Source organism: Carassius carassius, chromosome 38 (assembly GCF_963082965.1).
Source record: "Carassius carassius chromosome 38, fCarCar2.1, whole genome shotgun sequence".
NCBI classification, from domain to species: domain Eukaryota; kingdom Metazoa; phylum Chordata; class Actinopteri; order Cypriniformes; family Cyprinidae; genus Carassius; species Carassius carassius.
In genome coordinates this window covers 24,456,720-24,472,187 of record NC_081792.1, presented here as the reverse complement: position 1 = coordinate 24,472,187, position 15,468 = coordinate 24,456,720, and the positions used below count along the sequence as shown (strand labels likewise).

General features: G+C 39.7%; 1 protein-coding gene across 2 annotated transcripts in view; it reads right to left on the bottom strand.

Annotated features, from left to right (window-relative positions):
- Positions 1 to 37: 37 nt before the first annotated feature.
- LOC132119611 (sodium-coupled neutral amino acid transporter 3-like) overlaps positions 38 to 15,468 on the bottom strand; it is a 57,780-nt gene continuing 42,349 nt past the window's right edge. For both annotated transcript variants that reach the window (XM_059529725.1, XM_059529727.1), the window contains 6 exons: positions 8,761 to 8,840; positions 6,828 to 6,928; positions 4,540 to 4,664; positions 4,167 to 4,311; positions 3,449 to 3,552; positions 38 to 2,542 (listed from right to left, as the gene is read on the bottom strand). In XM_059529725.1, coding sequence (XP_059385708.1) covers positions 2,438 to 2,542; positions 3,449 to 3,552; positions 4,167 to 4,311; positions 4,540 to 4,664; positions 6,828 to 6,928; positions 8,761 to 8,840 — 660 coding nt within the window. In that variant the 3' untranslated portion in view covers positions 38 to 2,437. The remainder of the gene's footprint in view (positions 2,543 to 3,448; positions 3,553 to 4,166; positions 4,312 to 4,539; positions 4,665 to 6,827; positions 6,929 to 8,760; positions 8,841 to 15,468) is intronic.

Here is a 15,468-nt window from a genome sequence, read left to right as displayed (position 1 = left end):
AAAGTTCACAAGAACAGCATTTATTTCAAACTGATGACTATAAAGCACATCTTTTTGTCAATTTAATGCATCCTAGCTGAACAAAAGTATATAAGTAATTTTTTGTCATCTGATTTCGGGGTGATATGCAGCCTGGGCAGATTCACACTTCCACTTAAAGACATGTTCAGACTTTGAGCAATCAAGAATCATGTAGAGCAACTGGTATACTTAATCACAGATACTGGTAATTCCTTAACAACTGGCACATTTAGTTCTCAGGCATGTGAACACACAATGCTAAAACAATGGAACACTCTTGTGCTCAAGAAACCACATTGGTGTGTGAGGCATTACACCACTAAATATATAACATCTCATCATCACCAGAACACACAACTATACGCTTTATTACCAAAAAATGACTCGGTGGGTTATTTCAATGGTGCACTCCATCAATCATACAGACATATTTAATCATTCAATTCTCGATATATTTTCCGACCATGATAAACAAGGCATTTTTTCAACGAGGAAGTTCATATTGTAATTTAGAATATATTACAGTGCCTTTGCTGTCTGACAAGCCCTTGATGCATCACAAGGGACATTTAAAATACTGAAAGAAGATACTGAGATATGTAATTATGTTAATACTGGTTCACAGATATGATGATTTTGCTATATGTGTGGCTGGTCTATCCATTAAACATTAATTAAACAGTCAAAAATGAATAAAATAGTACCACAATTGAAATGCACATTTCATTTAGACATCTTATAGTCCATTACAGTACATTCACTGACTTAAGTATTCTTTCTTCATAAGCAAGAAGAGGAGAGAACATACACATTCACAAACTAAAACACCACAGTGTTACCACTAAGATCATTATGGGCCAGTAAGGGCTTGATTTATATAGTTTTATTTTTTTCATTATTTTTTTTTTAAGATGACGAGTTTCACTTACAAAGTTGAAAATATTCATGTACCATGTTAGACGTCCGCACATTACTCTTTTCTCCGTACAATTTACAATTACTAGTACATAGGCTTTGTTCATAAATCTGTCTACAAAATATATTAATCTATAATTATGTAACAAGTCATAACTGGGTCACTAGGTCAGGAGATTGAGCAGAAGTTGTGCTTCAACTAAAAGTGCTATAGTTTAAGGATTCAGTCACCGCTGAATGAGCCTGTGTGGGAACCGATCTCCAAAATCATCCATCTACTTGGGTTAATATACTCTTCTTTTAAAGCCTATCTAGAAGCAAAACCAATCAGCTTCCACCGGGCAAGGTTACCACATGTACGCCATTTTGCCCTGTAACTAAAACATTTATGTGCATCAATGCACCACATTTGTTTCTCCAGTAAAGGAGAAGACCCTGTGAATCTGTGTTTTTGGTTTTCTCTGCATATAAATCCAGAGAGTGTTTCAAAGTCATTCTGTCAGCAGGACTCATGGGATCATTATAACCTGACCCTATGATAAACTGTGCTTTCCAATCTGTGCTTTCCCATCGCAACAGTAGTATTCCTAAAAAAAGAAGAATATTTAAAATGTGCCTTTCTGTCTTTTTAAATCGAAATCTTTTAAAGACGGCATTTTAGCTGAATAGTATTTGAATGGGAATACTCAAATATAGATATATCATATATATTTATGTCCATATATCTACTGATATATTTATCTCTAACTATTGTAGAAAGAATAAACATTCTAAATCCATATACAATTTTGACGTACATCTATATGAACAATTTGCATAAATTTGAAATTGTGTAATAGACTGCAGCAAAATCAAGTCTTCTTCAAGAATTCTGGACGAGGTCGTGTGTCGCCTCTCAACAACATTCAGTTTCAGATATCTCAATGCTATTGCACAGAGTATTGCTATATCTAAGATGAGATATGATAAAATAAACACTTTAATATCTACCATTCCTCCCGTAAGAACTGAGCGCTTACTGAGATTTCTCATCTCTTGTGAATGTGGCCGAAGATCAGAGGTCAAAGGTTATAATATGAAGGGCCAGATGGGAGGTTGGGCAAGCTGATGAGTCCATTTGGTTAGAATGCAAAATCCCTTTTGTTTGTAAACCCTGCATACTGCATGTGCTGTTACTATGGCACAAACTAAAGATCATGGGCTTTAATTCTCTAGTTCTGGTCATCTTCTCTGGTTGTTGTCTCCCTGCTTTAAAACAAACTATTTCCACTCCTTTTTGGAAGCGGGTGGCCTTTAAATCGATTAAATGCTGGTCTGAGATGGGTCAAGACCCCATTTACAGCACATGCAGGTCACATGGCCAAATAACGGATTGATTGAATGCAATTGAAGCTAGGAATCTGGTACTACTCTGGTGACTGATCAATGAGAGATTATGCATCCTACCCAACTTCTGACCCGAAAGTAATATTAAAAAGCATAAACCATTAGAGGGTGAGGCCTAATGACCACTGCTTCCTTTGCTGGTCCCTGATGTCCAATCAATGATGATGAAGCTTATGCTCATTACCATAAATAGGACTCCTAAAAAGGCAAAGCAAGCAGCCTATAATAGAAAGAGAGGGACAGGATTATAAACAGCATTGCCAAAATGATTAATAAACTGCGTCATCTAAATAAAAAAAAAATGACTGGGTGCATATTGTGAAATATCTGGGTCAAAATACAATACAATAGATTTTGCAAACTAAATGAAGCCAGTTTTTGGAACATTAAGATTTTTTCTACACTGTGCCATTTTCATGTGCATGATTTTAAAATTAAGCACATTTTGCATTAATGAAATACATCATCTAAAAAATAAGATGGATTGCACATTATGAAGAAATGTCTGGGTCAAAGTGAAATAAATAAAATGTGCAAACCTAATAAAGCCAATTTTCAGAACATTGTGTCATGCACAAAATAATATTTTTTAAAATGAGCATAAGTTAAATATTTATATTTGCATACTTATAATTTTATTTTTAAAATGTAATTTTACAGTGTGAAGTAAGGGAGAAAATATGCTTTAATTTCATGTAAATAATCCCACCATGAAAAGACAACAACAACAACTTAATGGCTCTAAAAAAGGCTTTTTTTAAATATACAGTACACAATTTTTTTTCTTTGGAATTTGGGGTTAATTATAACCTGGACATGTGTTGGCAGTTTTTCATGAGATTCAGAAATACAACACTTATATGTTCAGGTTTCGCCCAACATTCCCAGATTCCTGCTGTTTGCTATAACTTAAGGGGAATTAGTTTACTAGTTTACAATACTTTTGGGTCACACCAAGGATTTAGCCAAGGGGTTTATGAAGCTCTTAGCATGATTCGTTTTCAGAGGATCTCAATCTTATAGTGTGGAAGTTTTCAAAGCATCTACATTTCTACAAGAGGTCAGAAACCAGATCCCACTGTGGATGAATGGGGAGAAATTGAATACAGTATGTCCAAGTACTTACAAGAATTTTCGGTGCTGAGCGCATAGGTTCCTCTTCCTTGGGAACAATGCGGATGTAAAACACAGCCGGAAATATAAAGATGAGGCACGGCGCGGACGTGGCACCTACAGAAAAATAAACACACGTACACACTTACTTACTGTAGACCGAAACCTTCATACTTCACTAACATCATGCCTCAGGACAAAGTCTAAACTGTGTCAGGATATCTTGAGCTAAAGCTATTCAAGTTGCATAAGCCATAGTTATTGAGAGATTTCTCATGGCTGTTGACCCAAGAGAACAATAGTGGCCATTCTTCTCTGAGCTAGGTAAAACTCACAAGAAGTGGAGAAACAATTAGTGTTTTATAGAGTTAAGTGTGAGACCAGGAGAAACTCTAATGTAATAAAAGGAAAAGCATAATGGGAATATGCTGATAATTATATACACATCCCAGTTAATAATTCCGATTAATAATGCTGTCGGGAATGGATTTATGCACAGCTGGGACTGTGCATCCAGTTTTATAGTTTAAGACTTTAATGCATGTGGAGATAAAGCAATGGTGAGGTTCTTGAGGTTGTCATGGTGACACTTAAGGACACTGTACATGGCTCTCACACTCTTTTCACATCAATTAAACTTAAAAAGAAAGAGAGAGAGAGAGAGAGAATCCAACTAGTGCTACAAAGAGACCAGAATAACATCACTCAAGAGCCGAGAGCATCAAACCCACCGATGACTCCGAAGATGCCCAGGATGTTCGGGGCGAAGATGACCAGTAAGTTGATGAGGGTGAGAAGGGTGACAGCTATGACAATGTGACGTGGCCACCAGAAGGTTTTATTTGGGAAGAACAACTGCTGAATTGCTCTCCTTACCTGAGAAATGCATCAAAAGGGAAAGCATTGAAACCAGATATTGAAATGTTGCCTGTCATCCAATCCTGACTCCTCTAACAAAGTTGTAACCTGATAAGATGTAGTTTATTTAAAATTGTAAAGGTTTAAAATAGTGTGTGTGTGTGTGTGTGTGTGTGTGTGTGTGTGTGTGTGTGTGTGTGTGTGTGTGTGTGTGTGTGTGTGTGTGTGTGTGTGTGTAAAACTCACAGGAAACAGCACGATGGGCACAGTGAGTGTGACGGCAGTGAGCACAGCCAGACGGACGCACAGGATGAGTGTGTCGTACGGATCTATTCGACTGTAGGTGTGCAACAGCTCAGCTTCCACCTTATCTACACACAATACAATCATCTGAATGTAATATTAAGTTCAATTTCATGTTAAATGTATAATTAAAAGAACAATTATTCAATGAAGATCATTCTTAATAATAAAAATTATTTTTTTGAATGAATTGAATGAAAATTTTTAGGTGGTGGAACATTTCATCAGCAACAACTAAAAAAAACAACCTAAAACTGCGGACCACCTAACAACCCAAATCTGGGGGAAACCACAAAATACTCTCACTTTTAATAAAGTGTTTAATTTATTTAAATTAAACAGACTGCTACAGTATTTTTAGGTTTTAACCCTAAATGAGTCTGTTGGCTATAGCTGGGAAGTTGGATTGAATTGAAACACAAATGAATGTCACCAAAATGAATTAATTCATTATTTCTTGTTGATTAATCAGCTGAACCATTCAATGTAGGGATTTTCTGTCATTTATACCTATTTTATATATTTTTGTTATTTTTCAAAAGATTGAGTTCAGTGAGAATTTTATTTAATTTTATTTATTTTTGATAGATAGATAGATAGATAGATAGATAGATAGATAGATAGATAGATAGATAGATAGATAGATAGATAGATAGATAGATAGATAGATAGATAGATTCAGATTTGGTCTGATTAAACTGAACAGCTGCAAAAAATTATGTTTCAAATAAATGCAATTCTTTTAATCTTTTGTGCTCATCAAAGAATTCTAAAACAAAAAGTGTATTACAGTTTCAAATATTATTATATATACTGTATGCATATCAAAAATATTAAATATTTGAATTAAATATGAAGCAGCAAAAATGTTTTTAACATTTGTTTCTTGAGCATCAAATCAGTATATTGATTTCTGAAAGATCATGTGACACTGAAGACTGGAGTGATGATGCTGAAAATTCAGTTTTGCATCACAGGAATAAATAACATTTTAAAATATATTAAATTAGTAAATTGTTTTTGTAAATTGTATCGTTTTTACTGTATTTTTGTTTAAATAAATGCAGCTTTGGTCAGCATAAGAGACTTTCAAAAACATTTTAAAAATAATAAAGACTCTAAACCTTTGAATGGCAGTGTATGTAAATCAACTCATCAGGAACCACTCCATTAGATTACTCTTTTTCTGCTCACAGTGGAAATTAGTTTTTTTTTTAATGCAAAATAGCCACTAGATGGAGTGCTAATACTACTCCAACATGACCTTGTATGAAACACTGATTTGTTGAAACAGATGATTAGATCTTTGACATCAGGAAACCCATCCTGACAACTAAGCAGGTCTCAGTCTGCTCTTACACTTCAAATGCTCTGAAAACATTAGGGTGAATTTTAAAATCTTGTACCTAGAAAATACACTCTTGTCTGCTTCTTTACCGCTGCAGTCACACTGATCTCGGCTGGCCTCTGACATCTCAACTTGAATGACCACTCAGCACATCCATCCTGACAGGTCTCACCTTCCTTTTCTCCTCAACAAAACCTCCTCCACTCTCTCCATCTCAGCTTAGTCACACTGCTGTCTCCTCCTGATGTGTAAAAAGGCAGGAAGCTGTCCTGGATGACCAAATGACCATCAGCAATCGTGGCAACTACCATTCTCTGCTGCTTCATGCTCTGTTACATACAGCACTCCTGCCTTGCTCTTCATCCCTGATTCCTAGATGTTTGATTTATTCTCTATTAGTCATCCAAGAAAGTCCAAAATCAGCCTCTGAATGTTATCTTTGGCCTAAAAGATCCAAATGACTATCACAGACCAAAAACTTTTAGATACATGGAACAGTTGGAGACATAATGCCTCTCTGTTGGCACAATATCTGCATTTTGATTGGTATTCTTAGAGAACATTCACACGGGACATATTTTTGCACGTTCTTTTTGCAGCAATTATACATTTTTGGATTATGTACACATGCATTTAAGATACTCCATCTAGTTTAAAATAGTGCAGTGCATTCTGTCTCCTTCCTATCTGCTACATCTAAGTATGGCAATGGTAAGTGTGACCACACCTTAATATGTCCCCAATTCTACAAATGCCACTACAATCCGACTTATATTTTTATTGTCACTTCTTGCTGTCATCGTGGTACTCATTTTCTATCTTCACTGAGAAACTCGTCACTATATGCATGAAGAAAGAATGCAAATATAGTAATAGGCCTCACCAATGAAGGTCAGATATCCGAACAGAGCAGCCAGGAGGTACATGATGTACATGACTCCAATGGAGATGTTGGAAATGTGTTGCATCTTTGTTTTTGTGGGGCTGAAATCGAAGAATATAAGGATATGAAAAAAAAATTGTTACAAACTAATACACACTCAAACCTAAAATGTCAGTTAAAGTTCATACAGTCAAGACACTTCAGTCTCATATAAATTCTCTGATATGGACTTAAGGCATAAATAAGGCATAAATATTTTAAAGTCTATTCATAATAGAATGTTGAACCTTTTTTGTATGTACTTACAATAATTTGGGTTTTGTGGCATAAAAAAGCAAAAATTGAGTTTACCTTGCAGAGAAGTTGTGCGCATCATTTTGTAAAGTCATTTTTGGGTTTTAGGGTGTTAGGCATTATCATAGAAACAAAGTTATAAAATTGGAAATACACTTCTGTTCAAAAGTTTGGAGTCAATAAGACTTTAAATGTTTTTAAAAGAAGTCTATTTTGCTCACCAGGTCTGCATTTATTTGATCAAAATACAGTAAAAACAATAATATTGTGAATTATTATTGCAATGTAAAATAACTGTTTTCTTTTTTAATATATTTTAAAATATAATTTATTCCTGAGTTGGTAAACCTGAATTTTCAGCATTATTACTCCATTCTTCAGTGTCACATGATCCTTCAGAAATCATTCTAATATACTGATTTGCTGTGCAATAAATATTTCTTGATATTATCAAAGTTGGAACAATAATTTTGTGGAAACAGTGATACATTTTTTCTAGGATTCTTTGAATATAAAAGTAAAAAAAAAACAGAATTTATTAAAACTTTTGTAACAAGGCAATGGTCTTTTCACTTTTGAATTCACCCTTGCTGAATAAAACTATTCATTTAAAAAAAAAAAAAAAACTTACTGAACCCAAACTTTTGAACGACAGTAAAACCAGAGAATGTCTAATATGGCGAGAAGTTTCACTCTCACTACACTTCCGGCTTCTGAACTGGTTGCAGTTCCACTCTGATTCCATATGAGGGCGCTCACAGTACGAGGGCAGAATGAATGCAGGTCAATGGCGGTATACCCCTCAAAATCCACTTTTCTCAAGATATAATTTTTTGTCTAGTAATTTGAATGTTGTATTCGAAAGGAGATGCAAAGAAATTACACATTGCTGGGTGTTAGATTTTTTAGAGTCACTTATTTGCTTTAAAAGGTCTTTTAAAATGTCAATGACGTCATACACATTCACATTCTTTAGCAGAATGCTAGTGTGTTATGGGCAACAACAGCTCAACCTGTAAGAAATCGAAAGGACATAAGTACTCGTTCATTCAACTTTCGACCTATAACCCATGTTGAACTTGCAAAACCTTCAATCAGATCTGAGATTTCTGAACGGCAATCGGGTGAAAGGGACAAATTTAGCCGTCTAGCCCCATAGACTCCCATTCATTTTGCACTCATGGCGATCACCCCCAGTGGAACTCTGGTGGTACTGCTACCAAAATTCGGTACAATAGGACTTAATAGGGAGTGGGAAGGCTCTCCGTAGACAGGCTCTGGTAAAACTTTAAACAGAAAGTATTTTTTTACACTAAACCATGTTAACATGCATATTGCTTAAGTTCTGTAGCTAAACCCTATTTACTTCCATTGCAAGCGCCTCACTGTAATCCAGAATTGCTTTTTTTAGGAAAATTATGAAAAAAGTATGCCACAGGTGCTGTCGGTTGGGTTTAACTTGTATCAAACTCAGAATATTCCTTGAATGTCTGTGAGCAAATATGTTAATTACAGACTTGTTAAAGCATAGCTATCTGGACAGTGAAGCAGATGAATAGCTTTGCCCAGTGTAATAGCATCCATATGCACAACATGACTCATCTGTGATTTTAGTCCTGCGAGAGAACTTGCCACCTACTTGCGTAGCTCTGTGTAAATTGGCAGCACCTCGGGGTGGCACACGAACGCAAATGCCAGGATGGGAACCGTGTAGGCTGTCTAGAAAAACACAGAAATCAACCACGTCACATCACCATGGATACAACAGCAGCAACCATAAACCCCAAACCCCACACTTTAAAGCCCATTAAACATTGTAGCACATTACAGAGAGCTAATTGTAGCTGTGATTAAATCAGACTTGGACAGAGCTCAGGCCTGGGCTCATTTAAAATGCACATAGAGACAGATTGAGTTGAACACTCCTGACTACAGTCTTTGACATTCATCAGCCTGACAGTAAAGGACATATGTGGGGACAAATGCACATGGTGATGTGTGAGTTGACACTTATGTATGTGAAGAGGATGTGATTATACTTAAGACATGAATAATAAAGGAATATAGGCCATAGACTGCAATAAAAAAGAATGTGTTTGAGTAACCCATCTTTAAAAGCCTATGCTGACCTAGGACTACATTTACCCAGACAAAAGATCCATAGTTTAAGTAGGATGAATGAATGTATGTATGTTATTGCTCAGAGGTTGCTCTTTTATAGCTCAAGAGATTTAACAAAATTTTCACCTACGTACACTATCATTCAAAAGTTTGTGTTGGTTAGATTTTATTTTTTTTTTTTTTTTTTTTAAGTTTAGTCATTTATGCTCACCAAGGCTGCATTTATTTGATCAAAAATACAAAAAAATAGAAGAAATTTTATTATTATTATTCTTCTATGTTAAAATATATTAAAATGCAATTTATTTTATGGAAATGGTTTTTGTTTTCAGGGTTTTTGGTTGAATAGAAAGTTAAAATTGAAACCTCTGTAACACTATAGAGACTGTGTCTGTTCCCCGAACTAGAAAAAACAAAAAACGTCCAAACCAAGTTAAGATTAACAATTTAATTGAGGTTCAACAAATAAAAAACAGAAGCAATATGGATAAACAAATGATAAAGCTTGGCTTATTGAATATCAGATCCCTTTCTACGAAAACACTTTTTGTAAATAATATGATCACTGATCATAATATAGATGTACTCTGTTTGACAGAAACCTGGCTAAAACCTGATGATTACATTATTTTAAATGAGTCCACCCCCCAAGATTACTGTTATAAACATGAGCCGCGTCTAAAAGGCAAAGGTGGAGGTGTTGCTTCAATTTATAACAACGTTTTCAGGATTTCTCAGAGGGCAGGCTTCAAGTATAACTCGTTTGAAGTAATGGTGCTTCATATAACATTATCCAGAGAAACAAATGTTAATGATAAATCCCCTGTTATGTTTGTACTGGCTACTGTATACAGGCCACCATGGCACCATACAGACTTTATTAAATAGTTTGGTGATTTTACATCCGAGTTAGTTCTGGCTGCAGATAAAGTCTTAATGGTTGGTGATTTTAATATCCATGTTGATAATGAAAAAGATGCATTGGGATCAGCATTTATAGACATTCTGAACTCTATTGGTGTTAGACAACACGTTTCAGGACCTACTCATTGTCGGAATCATACTATAGATTTAATACTGTCACATGGAATTGATGTTGATGGTGTTGAAATTATTCAGCCAAGTGATGATATCTCAGATCATTATTTAGTTCTGTGCAAACTTCATATAGCCAAAATTGTAAATTCTACTTCTTGTTACAAGTATGGAAGAACCATCACTTCTAACACAAAAGACTGGTTTTTAAGTTATCTTCCTGATGTAACCAAATTCCTTAGCATATCCAAAACCTCAGAACAACTTGATGATGTAACAGAAACTATGGACTCTCTCTTTTCTAGCACTTTAAATAAAGTTGCTCCTTTACGCTTAAGGAAGGTTAAGGAAAACAGTTTGACACCGCGGTATAATGAGCATACTCGCACCCTAAAGAGAGCAGCCCGAAAAATGGAACGCAGCTGGAGGAAAACAAAACTAGAGGTATTTCGTATTGCTTGGCGGGAAAGTAACATATCCTACAGAAAAGCATTAAAAACTGCTAGATCCGATTACTTTTCTTCTCTTTTAGAAGAAAACAAACATAACCCCAGGTATTTATTCAATACAGTGGCTAAATTAACGAAAAATAAAGCCTCAACAAGTGTTGACATTTCCCAACTGTCACGTTCGGGATCCAATGAGGCACGGAGATAGAACCAATTGCAGGTAAGTCCTTTATTTGAAGGGTAATCCAAAGGGATAAACAGTCCAGGCAGGGTCAAAACCAGAATATCCAAACATAACATAAACCAAACAAGAAGACAAGGCAAGGGCAAGAACTGACGGACATGAATTAACATTCAACAAGGAACATTAAACAAGGACTCCGTAACACAGACTCAGACAGACCGGGTATAAATACACAGAAGGATAATGAGGGAACAGGAGACAGGTGGGGAACAATCAATTACTCAACAGGAGGAAGGTGACCAAATAAGGGAAACAGGAAGTGATAAGGTGACAGACACCGTGAGAAAGGAGGACACCTAGTGGAAACCCAGGGAACACAACCCAGACACTGTGACAGTACCCCCCTCTCTACGGAGCGGCTCCCAGACGCTCCACGACAGACACAAAACAGAGACCAGGAGGGAGGCGGACAGGTGGAGGCTCAGGGGGAGGGACGGAGGGCCAGAAACGAAAAACATGGGGAACAGGCACCAGAATGTAAACACAAAACAGGGAGACCAGGAGGGAGGAGGACCGGAGGAGGTTCAGGGGGAGGGACGGAGGGCCAGACTAACAGAGAGGAACAGGGACAGGGGTGAACACAAAAACAAAAAGGCAAAAAAAACAACATGAAGCCCCCCAGGGTGGAGCAGAAGACCACCACATCCTTGGGGTCGAGGCCAGAGTCCTCCAGGGCGGGGCAGAAGACCACCACAACCATGAGGTCAGGGCGGAAGCCCCCCAGGGCGGAGCAGAAGACCACCACAACCGTGTGGTCAGGACGGAAGCCCCCCAGGGCTGAGCAGAAGACCACCACGTCCTTGTGGACGAAGCCAGAGTCCTCCAGGGCGGAGCGGAAGGCCACCACAACCGTGTGGTCAGGGCGGAAGGCCCCCAGGGCGGAGCGGAAGACCACCACAGCCATGTGGTCAGGACCAGAGCCCCCCAAGGCGGAGCAGACCTCCGTGCGGCTGGACCAACGGGACGACGAAACTCTGGTAATCCCCTGGTGTCCTTACTGGACTCCAGAAGATTGGTGCTGGCCTGACACTGCTCATGAAGATCATTGGTGACTTGTATTTGTACATGAAGATCATTGGTGACTTGTATTTGCTCATGAAGATCAATGGTGACTTGCCTTTGCTCATGAAGATCAATGGTGACTTGCCCTTGTTCATGAAGATCAGAGGTGACTTGCCCTTGTTCATGAAGATCACCGGTGACTTGACTCAATCCATGAAGAACACCGGTGACTTGACTCAGTCCTTGAAAATCACCAGAGACTTGACTCAGTCCTTGAAAATCACCAGTGACTTGACTTGACTCTGAAAGGTCAACGGTGTCCAGCCTAGTCTCTGGAAAGTCCATGGTGACTAGCCCTGACTCTGGAGGGTCATCGGTGACTAGCCCTGACTCTGGAGGGTCATCGGTGACTAGCCCTGACTCTGGAGGGTTATCGGTGACTAGCCCTGACTCTGGAGGGTCATCGGTGACTAGCCCTGACTCTGGAGAGTCCACTGGCACCTGACTCGACTCTGGAGAGTCCACTGGCACCTGACTCGACTCTGGAGGGTCCACTGGCACCTGACTCGACTCTGGAGGGTCCACTGGCACCTGACTCGACTCTGGAGGGTCCACTGGCACCTGACTCGACTCTGGAGGGTCCACTGGCACCTGACTCGACTCTGGAGGGTCCACTGGCACCTGACTCGACTCTGGAGGGTCCACTGGCACCTGACTCGACTCTGGAGGGTCCAACGGCACCTGACTCGACTCTGGAGGGTCCAACGGCACCTGACTCGACTCTGGAGGGTCCAACGGCACCTGACTCGACTCTGGAGGGTCCAACGGCACCTGACTCGACTCTGGAGGGTCCAACGGCACCTGACTCGACTCTGGAGGGTCCACTGGCACCTGACTCGACTCTGGAGGGTCCACTGGCACCTGACTCGGCTCTGGAGGGTCCACTGGCATCGGCTCTGGAGAGTTCACTGGCACCTGACTCGGCTCTGGAGGGTCAACTGGAACCTGACTCAACTCCAGAGGGTCAGTTGTGACTCTCATCCTGTGCAGCGGCGCTGGGCAAGCAGCCATCTTGGGCCATGACTCTGGACAGGCGACCATCTTGTACTGTGGTGCTGGGCTGGCGGCCATCTTGGGTTGTGGCGCTGGACTGGCGGCCATCTTGTACTGTGGTGCTGGACCGGTGGCCAATTTGGGCTGTGGCGTTGAACCGGTGGCCAATTTGGGCATTGGCGCTGGGCTGGCGGCCATCTTGTGCTGTGGCGCTGGAACGGTGGCCAATTTGGGCATTGCGCTGGGTTAGCGGCCATCTTGTGCTGTGGCGCTTGGCTGTTAGCCATCCTGGGCAGTGGTGCTGGACTGGTGGCCATCTTGGGTTGTAGCGCTTGGCTGGTTGCCATCCTGGGCAGTGGTGCTGGGCTGACGACCACCCCGCCGGAAGAGACAGAAGTGGCTGGGGCATCCCACCAAAGCCGATGCTGCAGGTAGCGCACGAATTCCCAGAATTCCAGTGTCTCTAACTGCGCCATCTCCTCATGAGACACTGGATCATCCAGCCCGCCATTGAAATAGTCCTTGAGGGCCACATCGTTGTAGCCCATGCCCTCGGCCAGGGACCAGAACACCTGAGCCAGGGCACCCACTTCATTGCCCTCTTGGCAGAGGGCGGTCAACCGAAGGTACTTGGTTCACTGCTCCGCCATCTTGGCTGGGGAACGGAAAAATGACATACCGCTGGTTCCTACTGTGACGGAGTCCTTCTGTCACGTTCGGGATCCAATGAGGCACGGAGATAGAACCAATTGCAGGTAAGTCCTTTATTTGAAGGGTAATCCAAAGGGGTAAACAGTCCAGGCAGGGTCAAAACCAGAATATCCAAACATAACATAAACCAAACAAGAAGACAAGGCAAGGGCAAGAACTGACGGACATGAATTAACATTCAACAAGGAACATTAAACAAGGACTCCGTAACACAGACTCAGACAGACCGGGTATAAATACACAGAAGGATAATGAGAGAACAGGAGACAGGTGGGGAACAATCAATTACTCAACAGGAGGAAGGTGACCAAATAAGGGAAACAGGAAGTGATAAGGTGACAGACACCGTGAGAAAGGAGGACACCTAGTGGAAACCCAGGGAACACAACCCAGACACTGTGACTCCAACACCACAGCAGTAATGACTTTAAGAACTACTTTACTTCTAAAATTGATACTATTAGAGATAAAATTGCAACCATTCAGCCGTCAGCTACAGTATCACATCAGACAGTGCACTATAGACCCCCTGAGGAACAGTTCCACTCATTCTCTACTATAGGAGAGGAAGAATTGTATAAACTTGTTAAATCATCTAAACCAACAACATGTATGTTAGACCCTATACCATCTAAGCTCCTAAAAGAGGTGCTTCCAGAAGTCATAGATCCTCTTCTGACTATTATTAATTCCTTATTGTCATTAGGATATGTCCCCAAAACCTTCAAACTGGCTGTTATTAAGCCTCTCATCAAAAAACCACAACTTGACCCAAAAGAACTAGTTAATTATAGACCAATCTCGAATCTCCCTTTTCTGTCCAAGATACTAGAAAAGGTGGTATCCTTACAATTATATTCCTTCTTAGAGAAAAATGGTATATGTGAGGATTTCCAGTCAAGATTTAGACCGTATCATAGTACTGAGACTGCTCTCCTCAGAGTTACAAATGATCTGCTCTTATCATCTTATCGTGGGTGTATCTCTCTATTAGTTTTATTGGATCTTAGTGACACAATTGACCACAACATTCTTTTGCATAGACTTGAACACTTTGTTGGCATCAGTGGAAGTGCATTAGCATGGTTTAAATCGTACTTATATGACCGCCATCAGTTCGTAGCAGTGAATGAAGATGTATCCTATCGATCACAAGTGCAGTATGGAGTACCTCAAGGCTCAGTACTAGGGCCGCTACTCTTCACGCTTTATATGTTACCCTTGGGAGATATCATCAGGAAACATGGTGTTAGCTTTCACTGTTATGCTGATGATACTCAGCTCTATATTTCTTCGCAGCCCGGTGAAACACACCAATTTGAAAAACTAATGGATTGCATAGTCGATATAAAAAACTGGATGACGAGTAATTTCTTACTGCTAAATTCTGAAAAAACAGAGGTGTTAATTATAGGACCTAAAAACTCCGCTTGTAATAACCTAGAACACTGTCTAAGACTTGATGGTTGCTCTGTCAATTCTTCGTCATCAGTTAGGAACCCAGGTGTGCTATTTGATCGCAATCTTTCCATAGAAAGCCATGTTTCTAGCATTTGTAAAACTGCATTTTTCCATCTCAAAAATATATCTAAATTATGGCCTATGCTCTCAATGTCAAATGCAGAAATGTTAATCCATGCATTTATGACCTCAAGGTTAGATTATTGTAATGCTTTATTGGGTGGTTGTTCTGCACGCTTAGTAAACAAACTACAGCTAGTCCAAAATGCAG